General features: G+C 36.8%; 1 protein-coding gene across 1 annotated transcript in view; it reads left to right on the top strand.

Moving 5' to 3' along the window:
• The window catches only part of SKAP2 (src kinase associated phosphoprotein 2), a 119775-nt gene that overhangs the window by 59593 nt on the left and 43823 nt on the right, over positions 1–16359 (top strand). Inside the window, exons 5-6 of the mRNA XM_083868417.1 lie at positions 10306–10383; positions 11097–11180. Coding sequence (XP_083724543.1) covers positions 10306–10383; positions 11097–11180 — 162 coding nt within the window. The remainder of the gene's footprint in view (positions 1–10305; positions 10384–11096; positions 11181–16359) is intronic.

Genomic DNA, 16359 nt, shown 5'->3' with positions numbered 1-16359 from the left:
CAAAAATGAGGCAATGAGGCAGAACATTCAAATAATTTTGTGTTTGCAGGAATACATAAAATGAAATTGAAAACTGGCTTAGGATCTCTTCATTGAAATCTGCAACTGCCAGTTTTAAAGATGTATTTTTAGCTGACAGTAGGAATTTGAATCTTTTCCTTCATACAGATGAAAGATTTTTTCAGCTCCAACCAGTAATGTTAAAACTTTTTCTGATCAAGGAATACGAGCTGTTGGAGCATTTAAAATGCACTAAGTGTGTATGTATGTTTCCTTTCAGAAGTTTAACAGGCCAAGCCTTTGGCGAAGAGTCAGAACAGTTGGAACTTAGCAGACTACACAGCTAATCCAAGTGGGCTGCCAGTTGGCATAAATGACTTCCATATATAAAACTTCATCCAATTTACATAGAGGTTTTTGTTGGTTTTTCATGGCAGTCTGAGAATTTCCTTGTTTCTCAGGATTTCTTGGGTTTTGCTTATTGTATTTATGGTGTGTTATGCTTCTGATCAGAGCATGACTTAAAAGGTTCCCCTGCTAAAATATCCTCTCACAGACTGAAATTCACATTGGAAGATTTTTCTCTTTACCTAAATTTGGCACTTTTGAAACTGTAATGTTTTGGTTTTTCCCCCTTCTTTTTCTTTCTTTTTTTTTTTTTTTTTCATTAAAACCTTTTAGAGGGACTTAAACTAGCTACTAGAAACAACAATTTAGAAAAGGGCGTCTCCACGCTAGAACTTACTCAGGAGAAGAAACAGGGCAAAAAGCTTGGGAAATTACAAAATTAAGAGGAAGAAAATTTATATGATTTTTGTTTAATGAATGTGTGATTTGTGGAAAATCTAACTTGTGTGGTATTGCCAAAATTTGGTTAAGAGTTCACAGAGTTCACACTGTTCACACTGTTCACATCTTTACAAGATCTGTCAAAATGCTGTTTAGTTAATACTGTTAATACTTGGATAACTATGACATTTAAAATAAAAGAACATGTACTACTAATTTTGAAATACAATTTTAAAGTTCATTGTTTAGCTTTGCAGTAAATGGTATTTGGCAGTTTTTCTGCCAAAACATACTAAATCATTCTTGTATTCAGTTACATAGTTACCATTGCTTGGTCTCAATGTAGGCTCACTGAAATAAAAGGGCCAGTTGCTTGACAACTTCAAAAGTACTAATGAAAAACATTATGGCAAAATAAGAAAAGTAATAGGGAACTTCTAGTTCTGATTACCTCAAGTTTTTCTTAAGGCACTGTAATATGTGGGTATTTCCAAGGGATTCTTATGTGTACCAGGTGGCTATTTAAAAATAGTAGTAAATTGCAGAATACAATTGTAGTATTACCTCTTCCAGGTGTTTTAGATGTTAAGCTGAAAATTGTATTTTTCACCTGGAGGTATTAAAGGATAGCTTTTAACTTGCTGTTTGATAAGCCTGTAGGACTTTCTTCCTGTTAGCCATCTGGGAGTACAGGAATCATGGTATGGTTAAAGATGCTCTCCATATGCAATTTGACATCATGCTGGTCATATTCCAGCTGTAGACTCTTTATTCCTGGCCTTTTAATTTTCTCTGATTAGCTAACAGCACCTTCTGTGATTCAAGCTATCATGTGGATATTCTGAGTCTTTACTTAGGGTTTCTAATCAAAATTGGATGTGTGTGCTTGTCTGTGAGACAACGCTGGGAAATTTCAGCTTGCCTGCATAATTTCATGAGAATTCCCAGTGCCTCTAATTGATCCATGATGGTCTGTTTTGACTTGAGTCAGTCTGCAAGGCAAGGGCATTGTTTTATCTCTCTGTTTTCCTGCCTACTTTATTTCTCATAACAAAGTTTGAAGCTGTTGCACTGGCAGAATTTTTGGTAGCTGTAATGTTGGTCTCTGGGTGACTGAAACCTGTCTTGTGCTGAAATGATTGAATAAACCTTAGTGATTCTTTAAACAAAACTTTTGCATGCCTTACAACATTTTTGTGTGCTTTGAATTACAGAGATGTGAGTGTGAGACGTTGTACAATAGACCTTTTCTTTGCTTCTGTATCTTTCTTTCTTCTTGCCTCAGAATCTTTGAGAAACAGCAAAAGGGGAGGCTGCTTTGGTGAAGTGTTCAGTGGCCCCTTTTCTAATATTGTAGGATAATGCCTGTTCGCAGCAGAAAACATCACTTTTTAAAATCCACATGCATACATACCCCCCCCCCCGCCGTGCCCTCCCCTTCCACCCCCCTCCGCCCCCCAGCCACGTGCCATGGGTGTAATTTGTGGAATTTTAATAAATACCTGTAAATACCTGTGTAAGTTAAATCCAGATCAAGGGGTGAAAGCCATGAACTCCTCTGTACATTAAGATGCTATGCAAAATGTAACAGTGGGTGTTTTAGAAGCAATTCGAAAACCATTAAAAGCATGCACAAATCCAGGACAATATTACTTTACAAATTCAGAGTTAACTTTGCATGAGGAATATGTAATCCAGGATAATTTCGTTTGGCTGTGGATCCTAATTAATGGAGTCAAACTTGCTGACTCCTGTAATTTGTTGAAAGAAAAAAAGAATTTTTTTTATCAAATGAAATACTACAACTGCTAAAGAAACTTTGCTCAGAAAACAGATGAGGATCGAAAAGCTATGAATGTAAGGTTTTTAAAATTAAAAATAACTAAACACACAGTTTAGGGGATAAATAGAAATGACTAAAAGAGATCTCATACTAACTGCTTCAAAGAGCTAGACTTAGTTTTTGTAAAGAATCCATTGCAATGGTTTTTAGGCTGCCTGACCCACCACCGAGTTCTCCTCTGCTTACAGGAAGGGCTAGTACCACTGTCCTTCTAAGGGACAAGTCCATAAGGAATACTCAGTGTTTAAGCCTCTGAGCGTGTGGTATTAATGTTTGTAGCCCAAACTTCATATCCCAAATTAGAAAGAATTAAAACTAGAAACTGATGACAGCACTTCAAGTATTCTTCGTTAAAATACACTGCTGGCTCTTCTTAGAGGAATATATGAAGGCAAGTTATTCCGCGAAAATTATTGTAAACTGTTAGAGACCACAATGGGTAATGCTAGGGATGGCTCCAGAGCAAAACTTCATAGACTAGGCAGCCTTTGGAGCAAACACTTAGAAGACCAAAATGCTGACTTTTTGTGAACCAATCTTTTAAAAGCGAAACATTTTTATTACATTTATTCCAGGAATGAAATGCATTTTCTTTAACATTTATCTTTTGTTTCTTGCTTGGTAAACTAATTCAGAGCTAGCAGGCTTCTACACTTGCAAAATGCAGTAGTCTTTGTGTAAGTGTTCTAGACAGTTAATGAAACTGATGAGATCCTATGTGATCTTCCTACTTATAACTTTAATTAGAAGCCTCTAAGAAGTGGGATCTTTTCTTCAAATGCAGTATACATAAATCTTCTCTTTAATTAAAAATAAAATGTAGGGAGAAGATATGCATATGAAAATAAACCACCTCCTCTTTAGCCTAGATTCACAGTGCTTGTGCAACAGATGTGACTCCAGTGTATTGCTATGTACAGATTCAAAGATAATTGAATCCTTCTGTAGTAGCTATTAAAAATGGGTAAATGCTATATTTCCAGATCAAAACAAAATGAAGAGATATGAAGAATTTTGGAAGAAGTGTATGAGAAGGGGGGTAGGAGGGAGGAAAAGAAGATAAAATTACTTTTTCGTCTTGCTAGAAACATTACTTTTTCTTTGCTCAACTTTAACACAAATATTTTCAGAATATCTCTGCCAATTTTGAATTGAAGCCTGAGAGACAGCATAAAAGCCTTATGCTTGAGGACAAAACCACTTATTTTCTGCATTTCCTGCAGGAGCAGGCTGTCCCTTTGTGCCAAAAGATGAGCTGGTGGGGAAGAAGACCAGCCTGGCTGAACAGTGAGCTTTTGCTGGAACTCTGGGAAAAAAAAAGTTTATGACTTTTGAAAGAAGAGGCAGACAATTCAGGAACAGTACAAGTATGTTCTTAAGTCATGTAGAGAGAAACCTAGAAAGGCAAAAACTTAATTGTCCACTACTATAAAAGATTTTTTAAAGTGTTTTTATAAATATGTTAACAACAAAAAGAGGGCCAAGAAGAATCTCCGTCCTTTATTAGGTTCAGAGGGGGACTATTGTTATCAAGGATGAGGAAAAGACTGAGGTACTTTATGCCTTCTTTGCCTCACTCTTCAACAGAAAGACCAAATATCCTCAGGGCAACCAGGCTGTGAGCAGGTAGGCAGGGGCAGGGAGCAGAGGAGACCCCTGAAATCCAGGAGGAAGTCCTGCTGTGCCACTTAGACATTCACAAGTCTATGGGGCCAGATGAATTCATCCAGGGGTACTGAGGGAGCTGGCAGAAGAGCTCATCAAGTCACTCCATCATTTTTCATCAGTCCTGGCTCACTGGGGAAGTCCCAGGTGACTGAAGGTTGGCCAGTGTGACACACATTCACAAGAAGAGCTGGAAGGGGGATCCAGAGAACTCCAGGCCTGTCAGACTGACCTCAGTGCTGAGGAAAGTTATGCAACATGTCATCTTGAGTGCCCTCATGCAGCACATACAGGACAACTAGAGGATCAGGTCTGGGAAAGGCAGGTCCTGCTTGATCAACCTGATCTCCTTTTATGACCAGGTACCCACCTAGGGAATGAAGGAAAGACTGTGGATGTTTTCTCCTCAGACTGCAGTAAAGCCTTTGATACTGTCTCCTGCACATTCTGGACCAACTGGCAGCCTGTGGCTTGTACCAGTGAAGTCTTCACTGGGTAAAATACTGGCTGGCTGGCTGGGCTCAGAGAGTGGTGGTGGATGGAGTTACATACAGTTGTGTCAGTACTGGGGCTGGTTCTGTCTTAATATTTTTATCAATGATTTGGGTGAAGGAATCAAGTGCACCCTCAGTAAGTTCTCAGATGACACTAAGGGTCTTCAGGGAAAAAAAAAAAGCTGGAAAAATATTTTTTAATAATTGTATTATTAATTATGATTTTTTTTTTAGTTAGGATAAATAGTGATCACTGTTTTCTCCATATAATCAGACTAATGTATTTTTTCCTCTCATTTTTCTTTTACAAGGAATGGAGAGCAGTGAATTATTCTTATTTGAGCAAGATGACTTTACCATTATAATGGTTAAACCTCTGGTCCTCTACTAGGAAAGCAAGCTGTAATCAACCACTTAGCTGTTACTGAATTACACTTATCTCCACTTTGCCTGTTTAACTTCCCATAAGCATGCTAAGCACCTCTTTAGAATGCATTGACCCCTGATTATTTCTTGTTTTATGTATCCCTTAGCCCACATTGCAGAAGTAAAAAAAATTCCTATTGGTAAACAGTGCAGAATAATAGAGTCTGGCTTTGTCTTATTTATTTTGTATACAGGATGAAATTCTTACATCTTTAAGTCCTCCAAAAATCAGAATTCCAGGCACAAGGATTGAATTTCATGCTGTGAAGTGACACTGATGAAACTTGTTTTTATGTAATGGACCAAATTCTCTGTTGCAGTAAGGTGAAAAATTAAATCATTTGAGCTTTTTTTGCCTGTTTGATTACCAAGTTGCAAAAATTGTAGTTGTGCCATAAGTTGGGGTTTTGAGATCTTTCTGAATCACAAGATGTTCTGTGTTTGTGGGAGTTGTGCAGTGGAAGCTATACATTTATATACCAATGTTAATAACATTAATGTTTTTCTGAAGTCAAAGCATGACTGGTAAAGCTGGCTTTATGCTTGAGTGAGAGCGTTTCACTTTCTTTTCACTGGAGGAATTTTCAGCCTGGCAGCAATAGTATTATAATAACTGCCAGCTGCTCACTTGGCACAAGAGTGCCTAGAACCAAGAGAAAGAGCCCAGTGCATTATACATATAATTTACTTTTCTCTAAGATGAAGGTTTAGGCCTCATAAATATTTTGATCTGGTCTTTGATGGCTTTTGTACACATCAGTCTGAAAATATGCATGTGGAGCATAACTTGCAGATTTTATTTTGGAGTACATTGGAGTAATTCCCACCAATAGGGAAGAGATAGGAAGAGAAATTATTGTGGGAGATTCTTTTGTGAGTGGGTGGTCAAGAACGAAGGAAAACCTGTAACATGAAGCAGATGGACCTCCCTTATTTTATGCCATGTATTGGGTAGGGTATGCAGGATTATCATCTCCCTAAATATTGGTTAGATTTGAACTGGTCTTCACATCAAAAGAATAAAGCTCTAGATGTTATTTGAGGTAGAAACTCTGGAATGGAAATGAGACCTTTTTATATATATCCTCAACTCTGTGCTTGCCCACCACTGTCAGGACAATGACACAGCAGAAATCAGGTCTGGAAGAGTAAACAAAAGCAATCATTGTGCCTTTCTCTACATATAAACCCACACAGTTGCAAGCCACAGAGCATTTCTTACTCACAATGCCACTTTTCTCTTGGGTGTTTAAAATTGGGTTAAAAAACTACAGTATACCAAAGGCAAAACCAGGGAAGACTACGATCCTTTTAACATCTTTATTTCTAAATAATTTCATCATATCTGGAAACAGACCATACAGTGCTAGGAAAGCATGGTGATCTCTGGTGGTCTCATTTTGAGAGAGAAATTTTGCTCTATTCTTGTAGTGGGCTTGACCATAAGTTTCTCATGAAGGGGCATTGAGACACCCAAGAAGGGTAGTACCAGTAGGTGTTATCTGCATCCCTAGGATGCAAGCTTCTTGCATCTCCACATTTAATTTCTTACAGTGGACAATCTCCAGTGAAATTACAGATAACTGGAATTCAGGCCATTTCACCTGCATCCATGAGGGAAGGGGAAAATTCTCCTTGATGTGAAGACATCCTGGGGCATGCATGGGAGTATAACATGGGAAATTCTGAGCTCTAAAGGAGTATGTGATTTGAAGATATGGCTTAATTTACTTTATGGTTCTTTACTTAAAATACATAGTAATGCCTTCTTTCTTGGCAGGATTCCTCTGTTTTAGATTCTTTATAGAAGGAGCTGTCTTATTCATAGTCTCATGCTCCAGTCAACTAATGAACTTCTGATCTCAGCTGCTGGTGTAATGTAAGCGAATGCTACTTAACTATAATGAAGCGCTGCTTTAGTGATACTTTTTTATGAGATTTGTGTCAAGCCTGATGTATTTCAAATGAATGTGGAAGCAATATTCTGATTGAAAGCAACTGCAAAAACCAACTTACTATGTAAATTCCACACTTTCTGCTGGGAGTTCCCAGCAGAACTAGTGGTTGCAGTTCACTCTAAATCCTGTTTGAGATGTGGACAAGACAATAAAGAAATGAAAAGAATGGAAGAAGGATAGACAGATAATACAACTTAGAAGTCTCCCATGCAGAATCTCAGCAGTAACTGTAAGGAAGATGTGACTGACTGACTCCTCTTTCCTTCCCCTGTTTTTGTTGTAGTACTGGGACAATGGTATATCCGTGTTTCTGCCTTCTTCCTGCCACATATGCACAACACCTGTGGTTCATGAGAATCTGGGAGGAGGTGGTTCTTTCTCTTTATGCTTTTCATACTACTTATTCTCCCTCCCATTCCTTCTGAGGGTACAGGGCAATGAAAGAAGGAATGTAACCAGATTTATGCTTTTTCTTTCTTGTACAGCTGTATGTGTCGTGGGATATTACAATTGGGTCTGTTTCTACTGCCCTTCGACTAAAGTTCCATCATATTTTTTGGTTCCTAGTCTTCTCTGACAGAATGATAATAACATGCATATGATCTGTTTCTGCTTCAGCTACTTACAGATTGTGAATGGCAGTGGGGCTGACCACCTGCAGTTTGTTTTTGGAGTTACTGCCTCAATTGCTTTGAGGAATAGAAGAAGAAACTGGCTTCTCTACAGGTTAAGGGTGGGAGGAGGACTTCTTTCTGCAGTGGCACCAGACAGTGAAACACTCTTTTTTCATGGATGCTCTTTTCCTCACAAGCCTTCAGTTCCCTGTGCAAAATAAATGTCGTTACAGAAAATACCATCCACCGAATTTATCCAGACTTGTCTCAGCAGAAGTAGCAAAATTGAGAGTGGAATTTTGATTCTATTAAGAAGTCAGTTCAGATGACAGACTGAACACTAAGGAGTCCCCAAAGTATGTGCTTCTGTGGGACTATGTTGTCCCATTTGATTTGACTGTTTATTAAATGATCACTGGCCAAGCTTCCTCATCAAAACCCAAACTGATACAAACAATATCGTGTAAAGTTAGATCTAAATGGTAGTTGAAATTCTTAAATTGTAAAATTTAAGAGTGATCTGCTTTTGTTTGTTTATGTATCTAGGTTTTATGTCTTTCTCATTTGTGAGGGTTGTATTGTTCTAAGATGAGCCCTACTGGATGAGGTAGAGTTTTAAGTGTTGCACACTGATGCCTCCCAATGACCAATATAAAGCAGCACACGATGCATATTTGTAAAACTCTTCACCTTCCCCTACTTGTAATACCATCATTACATCACCTTTTAAAGTAACTGCTAAGCATCTCACATACCAGCCATCAAGTATTTTTGTGTTTAATTCCTGTTTAATGTTGGGCTATGATTGCATATTACCAAGCAAAGGGAGGATAGATGCGTCACTTTGAAATGCATGTTCATTGTGCTTTTGCATTTTTAACACAACAGTCAGAATTCCATAGAAGCTAAAATAGAAATTGGTGTACTCCTAATCTTTAAAAAGTAATATTAATCAAAAAAACGAAGTGGAACTATCAATGTAAGTAGAATTCTATCTACTGTCTTTTGGTGTCAAACGAAATATTTTGCAGTCTAAAGAGCTGGTTGTATTATTTAAAGAATGTCTTCTCGTTTTGAGTATTTTCATGCTTTAAAGCCAGCATTCTCTGCATCTTCCTATCTCTTACTTGTCTTTTTCTTGTCATTACTGTATTTAAATAAGACTACCATAAAGCAGCTCATTTGTGAACACTGATTTTTTTTAAAAAAAGAATCTATTTTAAGGAACAACCTGAAAACCCAGCAAATTGACATCACCTTTCAGAGACAGTGCTTGCTTCAAGGTCAGACCATTGATCTTTCCCCCAAACTACATAATTTAAAATGGTGTTTTTAGCACAGAATTTGTCGGCTAATATCAGTTCTTTTCTGTATGTTTATATTGATAGAATGTAATGAGATTGCATACATTCTGATGAATAATGGCTGCCTTCTAAACTTGCCACCTACCTACAGCGACACTTATGAATATTTGATGATAATAAGTAGTAGGAACTTCACTATGTTGTTTTCATGCACTTAAACCCAACGCAGGCACAGGAGTACCTTTTGTTCTGCTTTTTTGCTTGGAGTAAGCAGTATGATATTTATAGTCATATTAAATATTATATGTGCCTAACACGTTCTTAATACTAGGAGTTCTGTTTAAATCATCATTCTGTTGTTTTGGGAGGAAAAGGTTTTAAGATGGAAGACAATTTTTAACATTTAAAGTTGTATCTTAAGGTGAGGTAGGGTCCACTGGTCAGTCTTACATTTCCATGAATTAGCAGTTGAGAAAAAGGAAAAAATACAGTGAGCTATACTCACCATTTTGAAGATGCAAACATGTTGTACAATGTGTCTATAAATAGTGTCTGTAGGTCAATGGTTTTGTAGATCTCGGTATAATGTCTTTGGTTTATCCACTATCACCTATAGGCAGTAATTTTGTGTCATAATGCAAATTCGGCAAAATCTGTCAGCAACAGGCAGCACCTTTTATTGTCTCTTCATCTAGTTTCTTTTTTTTTTGTAAAATAAAAAAGATGTTTTCTTTTGATGTGTAATAGAAGGTCTTCACCTTGTATGCTCTTTCAAGGTATTGGTGTGAAGCTGGTATTGAAAATCGCATTTATTATTTAATTGTGTTCAACTGAGATTCTTGATTGTGATTCTCTTATTTGCACATTTGAAAACTTAGTGCTTTCAGTATCCAACTTGCTTTACCAACTATGTTCGAAACAGTTTCTGTGTTTTGTTTAATGACATATTTTTCCTTCTGAGACTTGTAAGCCCTGTTATGCAGCTATTTTTTCCTTACTTAAGTGGTGAGGACAACAGCAACAGCTCTGACATTGATAGGTAGATGGTTCATTTATTTAAAATAATCTAGCATAATAGTTACTAGATTTTTTTTCAGTAGTTCTTGAATATTGAAAGTGTAAAATCCATAATTTTATTAATGCTCATAGGAACATTGGTATAGAGCAGTTTTCTTGAAAAGCAGTGCTTTACAGAATTTGTTTTTCTTTCAGGGAATCAGTTTCCTCCTGTTGCAGCTCAGGATCTTCAGTTTGTTCTGAAGGCTGGATACCTGGAAAAGCGTAGAAAAGGTAAATCTAGCTATCTTTGTGAAAGCTAGTGCATATTTAATGTCTAGGAAGTCTGTATGTATGTATTTGATGTTATACACATGAACAACTTTATAGAGGAGTGATAAAATGAGAAGAAGCTGAAACATTGAAGCATTATTGTGCAAAAGAAGCACAGTGCATAATTGCTCCTATAGTATAGAAAGAAAATCCTATTCTTTATTGACTAACAAAATCATGCTGTGAAATCCAGTCAGCCGTAATTCAGAGACTTTCAGATATTTTTGAAGAAAACATTAGGAACGTATGTACAAGTACCATATGTTGACTTCATGTTTCAGTGAGCATCAAGATTTATTTTCCTTCAAGAGGGCAAATATTGATCTCAGCTTTGGTTCAGTCAATATTTACCTTGATTCAATAAATCTTATATTGTCACTTTAATACCCACTTAATGCTGCGATAACTCTAGGAAATATTTAGGAAGTTGTTCATTGTTTCCTTATATTTAATGTTACACATGACTTCCCTCTTTATGTGATTTCAAATTTCTATTTGTTTTCTTACCACCAATTTTTATCTCTAATTTCTTCCTCAGTGCCATACATTTCCTTAGTTTCCTTTCCTTAGTGTCTTTTTCCAAGCTCCTCCTCCCTCTTACCTCATCCTTGAAAAGAAGCACATTTTTGTTCAATAATGGCATAAACTGATATAACAAGTTGTATTAATTTCAGACCACAGTTTTCTTGGCTTTGAGTGGCAGAAGCGTTGGTGTGCCATCAGCAAGACGGTCTTCTACTACTATGGAAGCGACAAAGGTACTTGTAACAAATATGAAAGCAATGATGTTTTAATGCAGAAAAGAATATGAAAATTTCTTAGGAGTTGGAAACTCCAAATCAAAAGAATCAAAGGTAATTTTATGAAATAGAATGAAACTTTTAAAAGAAAGTTCATTTCTTTTAAACAATTCTTGGACAGTGCTGTGAATTTGTAAAGTGTGTAAAAATTTGTCAGAACCTGTCAGTGTTTTCTAAAGCAGGGAAACTGAGGAAAAGAATTAAGTTTCTTTTAAAGCTATTTTGCTAATAACAGCTGGCTGTTCTGTTTGATAGTATGCTGGTACTCAACTGTTTTACTATCTAGAAAATGTTCTTTCTCTCCAAATAGGATGTTAATTTGAAAACATCCTCTAGTAATTATACCTTCTGAATTCCTTAGAGATGGTTCTATCCAGGAAAATATCAATCTAAAAGCTGCATAGTAGAGTTTGTTCTTTCTTTTTAAATAGTTTATGTTCTGGAAAAACTAGGAATTAAGTAATGCGTTTAACTAAAGCCAGCCATGGAAACTAAAGCAAACATCTGAAAATGTTTTTTAACTTTAAATGGCCAGTTTGGAAAGAATCTGGCATAAATTTTGTAATATTACTTTGAATTTTTAAAATTTAAAGTAAAATAAAACATATTTAAATTGTGTGCTATGTGCATTTGATGTTTAAGGGTAAACTAAATGATATATAAGTATATCTGAGTAAATTTTAAAAGTACAGTAATGTCTTCCCCTCTCCAACCTCCCCCCACCTCCAGAAAAAATTCCAGGGCAAACTTTCTATTGATTTTTTTTTTCTTATTGTTGGTGTTTTATTTTTGAGATTGCTGCAGATCGTTATTATGTGGGTTTTTTTAAATTCAAAGACTAGTATAATTTGCTCCAGTTTGTTTCATTCCTTGGTATACTGACTCATTTAAACTCATCCTCTCTTTAAAAGCACAAGAAATAAGGAATCTAATTGGAAGTCCAGTTTTCACAAGTGCTAGTTTCCCATCAGGTCCTGTTTTCAGAATTTTGCTAGCATATCTCCTAAATGTTCCCTTTTCTTTTATACTCTTTCCTTGGGATTTACAAGTTGATCAAGCCTCACAATCATGAACAATCTTTATTCAAAAATTTTGAGGAGATGTGGCATAATACTGATTTGGATTACAACAGTAATGATACTGGTTGACTTCTTTCTCTGGAAAATGATCATGCGCTGTTTATTTATATATATATATACACACACACACATTGCCTAGTATTTTCAAAATGGCAATTTTTTTTGAGAATGTATGGCTGGTTCATAAAGATTGCTCTTGCTTATAAAATCTTTGTATTTTTGTCTGCGATTTTTTTAGGAAAAATAAGGTTTGATTTTTTTCTTTTACATTCTTTTCCTTGTGGCTATGCTGATGATTATTTATGCTTCCTAGCATACAGTCTTTGTGTTAAGGCAGGCATGTTGCCCACCTGGTCTTTGTCCTTTTTTTTTTTTTTTTTTTTTCCATCTTTTACAACAACCTGATTGTCAAGTCTGTGTTGCAATTTTTAATACATGCATTTACATGGAAATACATTCCGTAGCACTCAGAAGGTTAGTGTCATGTTAGGAATTGACTGTGATATTTTGTAGGATTTCTATAGACATTTTTTGAGAGGGAGTTAAATAATTTTCAGCTTTTATAGGCTGCAGATTGTTCGGGGAAGGTCCTCCTAACCATAACCTAATGATGTGGGAGGGGCACATGGTCCATTGGAACTGTATTGAATCATAGGATCATTTAGATTGGAAAAGACCTCTGAGATCAAGTCCAGCCGTTAATGCAGCACTGACAAGCCTACCACTAAACCCTGTCCTAAGTGCCACATTTACATGTGTAGTAAATACCTCCAGAGATAGTGACTCCACCTCTTCCCTACGCAGCCTGTTCCAATACTTGACAACGCTTTAAGTGGAAAAAAAGTCTTAATATCCAATCTAAGCCTTCCCTGAAGCAACTTGAGGCTATTTCTTCTTGTTCTGTCACTTGTTTCTTGGAAAAAGAGACTGACCCCTGCCTCCTTATGACTTCCTTTCACATAGTTGTGGAGAGTGTGGCACAGTTGGACTCTAAACAGAATGGAGGAAGCGAATAAATCACATGCATGAAATTCTGCTCTACCTCCATTGGATTGGTGCTTGTAGTGCAGATAAAGTAGTTAAGCATGGTGTAGTGACTTAATCTTATAATATGGGACTACTAAGTCACTCCTGAAGTTGCCTTTGAATAAAAAAAGGTTTTTTCTAGACTGCTCAGAGGTACTTTCTTCAGGCCTGTGATGCCATTGTATGTGGAAGTGCCTGTTCCAGTGCAGAGGCAACTCACTGTCATTGTGCAGAAACTGGACACGAGCCATGGCAGGCTAGTGTGCTGTAAAAAGTGAGCTGTCATCCTAATGCTTGTGAACGTAGGTGCTGCAGTTTATCACGCTGTTCAGCTGCAGATTGTCAGCATGGATGAGGTGTGCGATGAGGCAATCCTGAGCAGGTCTGGCATTTACTCACTGCAGCTGTTTTCACTCCCACTCTTGTGGCCAGCAGTGGTACCTGCTGTAGCACGCTGCTGTGCTGGGGGCCGCCTTCTTTTACTGTGACCCTTGATGCTGTACCAGAGAGCTTGGACCACGTAGAAATTCAGAGCGTGTTCTTACCAACTATATAACTATAGAACAGCATTGAAGTGTGGCTTTGTGAAAATTGTGGACCTGGTTTCAAAGTGACGAGTATTCCACACATACTCAGTCCTGCTGCCTGCGTCACTTGAAATGGGTGATGGGCTGCTAGTGCCTCTGTGTTGAGGGATGTAATGCTGAGAGGCAACAGGGATTTCTGCATCCATATTGGCTTGTTTTGAATTGTGTCTGCTTTTAAAAACAGACCATAGGTGAATAATCTGTGAAAATTATTTTGTGTCTGCTGTGATGTGTCTTTTGTCGACTAAGTTTAATTTTCAAATTTAAGTATCAGTAGAAATGTAACTGAGTGGTAAACATGAAGCTACAGGATGCCTTTTTATTATTTGTGTGGATTTGTTGTTTCCAAAACAGTTTTAGTTCTTCTAACTTTCTCCTTTTTGCATTGGGAAAGCAAGAATTGTAGAAATGTATAAAGCTCACAAACACATAAGGAAGAGTTTCAGAATCATTTACTTAAAGCTGAATAATGAAAAATGTGAGGCCTAGCCCAGAAGTATATAGTGCAAGATAAAGCCTGTGAAATGTAGTAAATGGCTGTGTGTTTGTGTATGTGTTCACCTAAACGACTCCAAGCATCTCTTCAACAGTTGTGATGCCTTCAGGCCAGTGTATGTCTTGTTTCTGTTTTCTCTTCTGTTTTTTCCTACATTTGGTGTAGCATTGGGTAATGAAACAATGTAATTTATGCCTGCAGTATAGACAGGTCTAAGTGAATCACCTACATTTTTTCTTTTGATCAATGGAGTAGATGGAGGAACAAAATTTAAATGTTTGAGCTAATCACGTCAGAAATAGGTACTGCAGGAAGCACATGTGTATTTATGCCTGTGCTGTAGTATCAGTTGCCAGCATGTGGCCCGCAACATTGCTGTTGTGGAGTGTATTCAAATGTCAGAGCTGGGTGGGATTTTGAGAAGCTTGCCTGGTGCTCCTTTTCATAGTCTTTCCTTCCATAAATCTTCTACAGTCTTCTCTTTTCTTTCCTTCCATGCAGTTGCACCCTGAACTGAGTACCCTGGTTCCCTATCATTTTTCTGTATGATCTCTGGCTGTTCCTGTGTCCTCAGACACTGAGATGGTATGGATAACCTTTCAGACCTCAAAGTGCATGTGAATAAGGAAAGTTAATTTGTTGCTTTATAAATGATTGAATTAATGGCTTCATTACTTCTTTCTCACTAGGCCACAATGTTATATGCCCTTCTGTCTCAGCAAACTAGAGAGATCAGCTAAATGTTTAGCAAGACAGTAATTGATAACATTATGGTAATTTTTCCTCTGCTAATGGGCACTAAAAATTTATTTTCATTTTTATAACTTGAAAATGGTATCTGCCTGCCTGCCAGTAATATGATGTTAAAGAGGGATATAATTCAGAGGCTTTTAGAAAAGTCTGAGTTTATTTTTTTTTCAATTTCCTTAGTTTAAACGTGGACATGATAGTTTTGGATTTTTCTGAATAATAGGATAGTCATGACCAGGCCAGTGGTGAACTACTTATATTTGGGCAGAAAAGGAATTGTGCATGCTCAACAGGACTTTGTTGTAGCGAGGTGATGGCAATCAAAGGCATCTATCTAATGTGTACTGGATCTTCTGCTGTGAGACTGTTATATTCAGACCTTGAGAGTCACACTTGCTGTTAGTAGTGTATTATTTTAAAAATAACTACTGAGTATAAGCAAACTGAATATAAACAATTCAGTGCCCTAAATCACAGCCTCCATTTCTTAATTATTTTACAATTTCAATTTCTCAGAGACTAGATTAAGGGAAAGAAGAAGAAAAAAATGTTGATTACATTTCAGATTTGCTGTCTAAAAGGCAAGAACTTCTGTGTGTGCATTTGGAAAAGACTGTTCCAATAGCTGGAAAAGGAATTACCATTTTGGAGATACTTACACTGAACTATTTTTAGATAGCAGACATCCTGCACATGGAAAAGTATGTGAAACTACATTTAGCATGAAGCCATGTAAACTGTAAAATCTTACAGGCTCCTAATTTCAAGATGAAGAGAGTTAAATTATAGATTCTAATAGTATCTATAAATACTTTATCACTCTCTGAAATTTTTCTGTTTGCCTTTGTTCCTTATGTCTTTCTCTGTAACTTCTTTCCTTCCTACTATCCGAGTCCTCTGTTCTTCAGAATGCACTAATTCTTTTTACATGTGCTAATAATACGAGCACATCGCCTTAGGCCTCAAATTTACAACCCAGTAATTTCAAGATCTCATTGAAGCTTTACCCTTCTTTGTTTTAAATGTTCCCATGGACTTAGTTACACAAGGTTACTTCAAAACGCTTTTTCTCTGCTTCCCTTGAGACCTCTTTACCCAATATAATATTGGCCCTGTTTCTATTAACAACATTTAACTGTTTTTAGGATGAATGAAGTTTATATGTAAGAGAAATGTTTAAAGGCTTTCAAATTTTATTC

Source organism: Zosterops lateralis (genome assembly GCF_965231275.1).
Source record: "Zosterops lateralis genome assembly, chromosome: 1".
In the NCBI taxonomy this organism is placed as follows: domain Eukaryota; kingdom Metazoa; phylum Chordata; class Aves; order Passeriformes; family Zosteropidae; genus Zosterops; species Zosterops lateralis.
The sequence above is the reverse complement of the archived record's forward strand: the minus strand, read 5'-3'. Positions and strand labels throughout refer to the sequence as shown.